This window comes from Melitaea cinxia, chromosome 4 (assembly GCF_905220565.1).
Source record: "Melitaea cinxia chromosome 4, ilMelCinx1.1, whole genome shotgun sequence".
Taxonomy (NCBI): Eukaryota; Metazoa; Arthropoda; class Insecta; order Lepidoptera; family Nymphalidae; genus Melitaea; species Melitaea cinxia.
In genome coordinates, this window is record NC_059397.1 from 16,738,005 (window position 1) to 16,744,068 (window position 6,064).

The window sequence follows — 6,064 nt, forward strand, 5'->3', positions numbered from 1 at the left end:
TCTCTCCAATGGTGAAACCGCATGAACATCCGTTCAGTAGATTTTGAGCGAATTTATCACATACACTATCACTATCACTAGCCTCACTAGCCTAGCACTCAGAGCCTACCTGCCAAATTTCAAGTTTATAGGTGTTATAGTTTTGGAGATTTCGTGATGAGTGAGTGACCTTTCGCTTTTATATATATTATAGATTATAGATTATAGATATATGTTTTGAAAGAATATAACATTAAAATATAATTAATCGGGTGGTCTCTGCTCGAAAATATTTTCAGCATAAAACTCGCCTTTTCTGCGAATAAATTATATATCGTACAATAAAACTTTAGCGTACTAATGCTAGTGCATTTATTGACGCAAATAATTGCAATGTAATCGTTAATATTAAATAAAAATTCATTTTGTACTACACCAGTTTCTATCCACAGTTAGAAATAGAATAAAAGCAAAGCTTTATATGATTTAACGTTAATTGCACACTATACGTTTTGAAATAGTTTTCTTTTACACCACTAGGGTGGCAAACAAGCATAAAACCCACCTAATGGCAAGTGGTTACCATAGCCTCTGACTACCTTACTCACAAAAGAAACACCACACTAGTTGAGAGCGATGTTATTTAACTGTGATAATCTATAAGGATAAGGTACTTCCCCAGGTGGGCTGCTGCAGATTTTGAGTAAGTCATATCGTATAGTGTCATGTGGCGTACCCAGATTATGTATGTGGGGCAAAAAGAAATGAGTAGAAGATAAGTAGAAGAAAACTAAAAATTGATATTTTTTTAGTGCAACTTTTCATTTACTAATACTAATTAGCGAGGAGGGGTTGGCTAAATCTTCCTAAAATTTCATTATTATTTATTAATCACTTCTTTACTTTCTTTTTTTTTTTTGTTTTTGCTTCGCCTCACGCTTAGAAGTCGCATTTTATTTATATTAAGTATGATGTATCTGCCTGTAATTGTTTGTTACACCTAGATTAAGTTCTGTATACTATGTATTTTTGTTTTTGTATGTATTGATGTAAACAAATATTAGTGGATCAATGAATAAATAAATAAATCTAATATATAAAATTCTCGTGTCGAGGTGTTTGTAGTTAAACTCTTCCGAAATGGCTTGACCGATTCTCATGAAATTTTGTATGCATATTGGGTAGAATCGAACAACATCTATTTTTCATCCCCCTAAATGTTAAGGGTGTTTCACCCCTAAATATTTTTTTAATTTTATTTTATTATGATTTGGCGTTGAAAAATACATACAACCCTAAATTTTCACCCTTTCACCACCAACCCTTATTTTTAAATAGCGTTTAGTGGCAAGACAACGTTTGCCGAGACAGCTAGTAAAATGTAAACTTTGCCCCTCTGTGGGTACGCCCATGTTGTTTACTATAAAGGCTATTATATAAAATAATATTAAATGCTATATATATTTATTATATATATACAGCATTTAATAGTTTTAATTTCATTCTTTATTTAAATAAATAGGGCTATTATCATTAAAAAAGTTTAAAACGAAAGATTAACAATGAAAAGAATATACCTACGTCAAAATAAGTCAGTACGTAATAAAACATTATCAAAAACAAATTTACAAGGAAGTACATATTAGTATAGATAAGGTAATTTATAGTCGCGTATTATATTTGTAAATATTAATCTTTTATCTATTAATATAAATTATATGTTATAAAGATCTATTAGAAAATTTATCTTATTTTTTTTATCCTCCATGCTAGTTGTTTGGGGTACATATTAAAAACAAAAAAAAGTGTTTATTATAAATTATAACAATATATGAATTATAAGATACTTTCAAGTATTATATAAAAGTAAAATATAATATATACAGGACCCAAAAAAAATAAATTAGTATTTGTCATTTCATCCATACCTACCTTCGAGGTAGATTTAGGTTAATTCGCTCTTTTTCATTCAGAGCTGTCATCTGGCTTAAAAAATTCAAGAGCTTCCTTACTAAATGGTTGTTTACTTTTTTAATTTGTGACCTCGTGCTATATGAGTGATACTCATAAGTTAGCAAAAGTCGGTTGAGCACATATTCATTCATTCTCTTCTAGAAAACTTTCTAGAGTAGTATCTCTCTATATAGTCGAAAGTGTTTAATGCGCGCTTTTGCAGCTTCTTTTGATGATTGACCAATTGGCAACAGGGCATGAGCAATTACACTTGATGTGTGAACCAATATTTAATACACTGTGAGGTTGCCATGTGAGACGCCGCGTTGGCGCAACGGTCACAGCTATGGATTGTGCCTGTTGCTCTGGCGGTTGCGGGTTCGATCCCCGCACATGACAAACATTTGTATTGGCCATACAGGTGTTTGCCGTAGTCTGGGTGTTTGTGCAGTCCTTGTGGGTCTCCCCACCGTGCCTCGGAGAGCACGTGAAGTCGTCGGTCCCGTTGTTATCATGTACACCTGATAGCGATCGTTACTCATAGTAGGGAATATATCCGCCAACCCGCATTGGAGCAGCGTGGTGGATTAAGCTCTGATTCTTCTCCTACATGGGGAAATAAGCTTATGCCCAGTAGTGGGATATTACAGGCTGAAGGGTATAATAAAGATAAGATATTTTTACTAAAACCGATAAAATTCAACTATTAAACGATTGACAGATATGACTCATTATGAATCATCCCAAATACTTGTTGATACAAATAAATAAATATCATATTTTGAGTTGATAAGTAAATGAAGAAATAATTTCTAATATTAGAATACAGTTATAAATTGAAAAAAAAGAAAAAAATTGTGATTACTTTGATTAATAAAATATAAAGCCTATGTCCAGCAGTGGACTGCGATAGGCTGAATAGACATAAATAAATAAAATTTATATTCAATTCAAAGACAAGAGTATTATTTTATAGAATAATTTTTGTTTGAATTTTATGTTGTCTACTCAATGTGTACACGTGTGTATGAAAGGAAGAATTCAATTACTATTCATTTTCTTTAAGGACACTCGTGACATTCTATCTTTACAAGTAAATTAGACATATCCCAGTTACCTTTAAGATTTCTTATTCCTAACAATTATTCTTACAGCACTGTGGATCACAGTGTATTTAATTTTTCATTCTTTAAATTAAAGTTTTTAAATGTGAAAGAGTTATGAAAAATCCCTTAAAATCAAACCATCTTATTCTGTAAAAATTACATAAATGACAAAAATGTGAGAATTTAGTGGCGTTAAAAAAGCGGCGTTACATTTCATGCAAAAGATGACTGAATAATCAATGATTGGATATTATATTGATGGTATTTTAAAAGAACTGTTGAGTTGCTAATTTTCTATATCCATATTATCAGAAATTATATCCAAAAAAAGTTTTAGCTTTTACACAATCAACACACAATTACAATAATTAATTAATGAAAAATGTAATTTTATGAATATTGATTTATAGAATCATGTTCTTTTAAAGCCTACTTAAATAAAAAAATATTTTGATATTAGATTTACAGTATAATTACGGCCGTTGTGTGAAGTACAATAAATAAATAATATAAACTTACCAGAAGCATCCGTTTCTTCTTTATTGTTGACCTTTTCAATGTCAATGACTGATAAGGACTCTGGAACAGCGAGACTTTCATCGAAGTCGGAGTCCACGCCAGTCGGTGTCAGGGAATCCAAATTTTGCCATATTCCATGTAAACAATCCCCCGTCGGTGTGGGTGTTGGTTGGTCCATGCCGTAGTTTGTGTAACTGTAGAGTTGTTCATCTAAAAGTTTTGATTTTGTTTATTAAGGTTTTGTTGATACAGAAAAAGGCCATAAGTATATGACATTAAAAAGCAAGTTACATTTTGGTTACAAAATAAAAAGGCTGTTTAGGACATTATGGTTGCACTTGTACTTAAGTTAGCAAGAGTGCACTTATCTCCCAGATATCCCCCAGTCGACCCATGGTAATGACAGTTGATGTTATTTTGGTGTACCGTTTTAATCTCCTTTTTGTAATATTTCTGATAAAGCCAACTAATATATTATAGAGAAATATATATATACTAGCTGACCCCGCTAACGTTGTTTTGCCATATATGTTATTAACACCCTTAATCCCCCCCCCCCCTTAGGGGTATGAAAAATAGATGTTGGCCGATTCTCAGACCTACCCGATATGCCCACGAAATTTTATTAAAATCGGTCGAGCCATTTCGGAGGAGTTCAATGTTTAACACCATGACACGAGAATTTTATTTATTAGACTAGCTGACCCCGCAAACGTTGTTTTGCCTTATATTTTATCAACCCTTTTAAACCCCCCCCCCCTTACAACTTAGGGGTATGAAAAATAGATGTTGGCTGATTCTCAGACCTACCCAATATGCCCACAAAATTTTATTAAAATCGGTCGAGCCGCTTCGGAGGAGTTCAATGTTTAACACCATGACACGAGAATTTTATATATTTTATATATATATATATATATATATATATATATATATAATTTAATAGTTCCCTTCTTAAAATTATCAAAAAATATATTCTTCTTTGTGTTAAGCAAAGTTTCAAGCTATGCTTATGATTCTATTTTATCAATTATGAAAAACCTTTCCCTTATCTTTCACATATAGAAAACAATATATATTAACAGATAATAAACTAAGCCTAGCGTAAAAAATCATTCAATATATGCTTATATAAGCATTTATATAAATAGTTTTGTAGTTATTTCATTACTTTGAAATTATTGAATTTATTATGATCAAGTCAATAGCGTTTATCGTGATCTGCACTGCATCATATTATAATGGAATAATTTTAACCACATGGAATTACTTAATAAACATTATCAAATCAGTTTTCTTTGAATTAAAATTGTTTATTAACCAAGGAGTTTATCCTTAGTCTTATATTATCAACATAGATATAAAATATAATATTTTAAACACTGCATAAAAATATACACACTTTGTTCTTTTGACTCTTTGCAATAAAAAAAGTAATGATTGTTTTATGTTAAACATTTGTATATATGTTATACATTGTGTTCATTGCATTACACATTTACATTTGATTGTGTAAGCATAAATTGATTGCTTCATACAAACTTTTTTTCAAACATGAAAATGAGCTGCATAGCATTTTTAAATTAGTTTTATTTTTGAAATTGTTAACATAACTAATATAATAAACAAATTTTCTATAATATAGACACACAACACATACACACACACACACACAAATTATTATTTTTCTAAGTAAAAAGTAAATATGCCAGTAATATTTTTATGATTTTTAATTAAATTTAGTCTAGTTAATGAGAGAATAATATGCTTAAAATTGTATTTCATTTAAAAATAACTTTTCCTTCAGCACTTCATTTTATCCTACATTATCACTATTAAATATTCCAGAACACCACAATTAAACATAAAACTTGAACAAGCCACTATAACAGTTTACAAACACTACCTCTTTTTATTAGGTTATGAAAACTAAGTGATAACTCGCTACGTTCCATACGTTGTTTTGGATCAACCTCGTTTAAATCCGTTTTCACTTCACGGTACCCGGTAGGTTGCTGATACGTAATGTTCTGGCCATTACACAGAATAAATTTAACATTTTTATACATAATCTATAGTGATAAGATAGCACTCGAGTTGATTTTAGTTGTTTTACGGCGTTCGTAAAATTCGGTCAAACGGTGAAAACAAATTGACTATCATTTTAGAGAAACGATTTTGTTGGAGACGAATTTACACGCTTGATTGAAGACTGAACCAAGGTTTTGAATTAAAGTACAAAAAAAAATCTACTTACAAAACTTCTCGTACAATTCTTTGTGGCTTGATAATAGGAAATAAAACTTTATTCGTTAACCATATCTCCAATGATTGGCGATCAAAGAACTTGTCTTATACTACTGAGGTTCTAATCATTCATCTAATTACTTGTTAGTTCAAGGTTTATTTGCGTAAAAAAACCATATTTCTTAAGGTCAACAACAACCTCCCTTCATTAAAATGAATACTGACGTAAAAGGATGACGTATGGAACAAACGCAACGTTC

The 6,064-nt window shown here is 30.7% G+C and overlaps 1 protein-coding gene across 1 annotated transcript in view; it reads right to left on the reverse strand.

Moving 5' to 3' along the window:
- Positions 1 to 5,626, reverse strand: part of LOC123670326 (phospholipase D2) — a 28,528-nt gene extending 22,902 nt beyond the window's left edge. Inside the window, exons 1-2 of the mRNA XM_045603826.1 lie at positions 5,464 to 5,626; positions 3,558 to 3,767 (exon numbers count right to left, since the gene is read on the reverse strand). Of these exons, the coding sequence (XP_045459782.1) occupies positions 3,558 to 3,767; positions 5,464 to 5,626 (373 nt within the window). The remainder of the gene's footprint in view (positions 1 to 3,557; positions 3,768 to 5,463) is intronic.
- Positions 5,627 to 6,064: the final 438 nt, after the last annotated feature.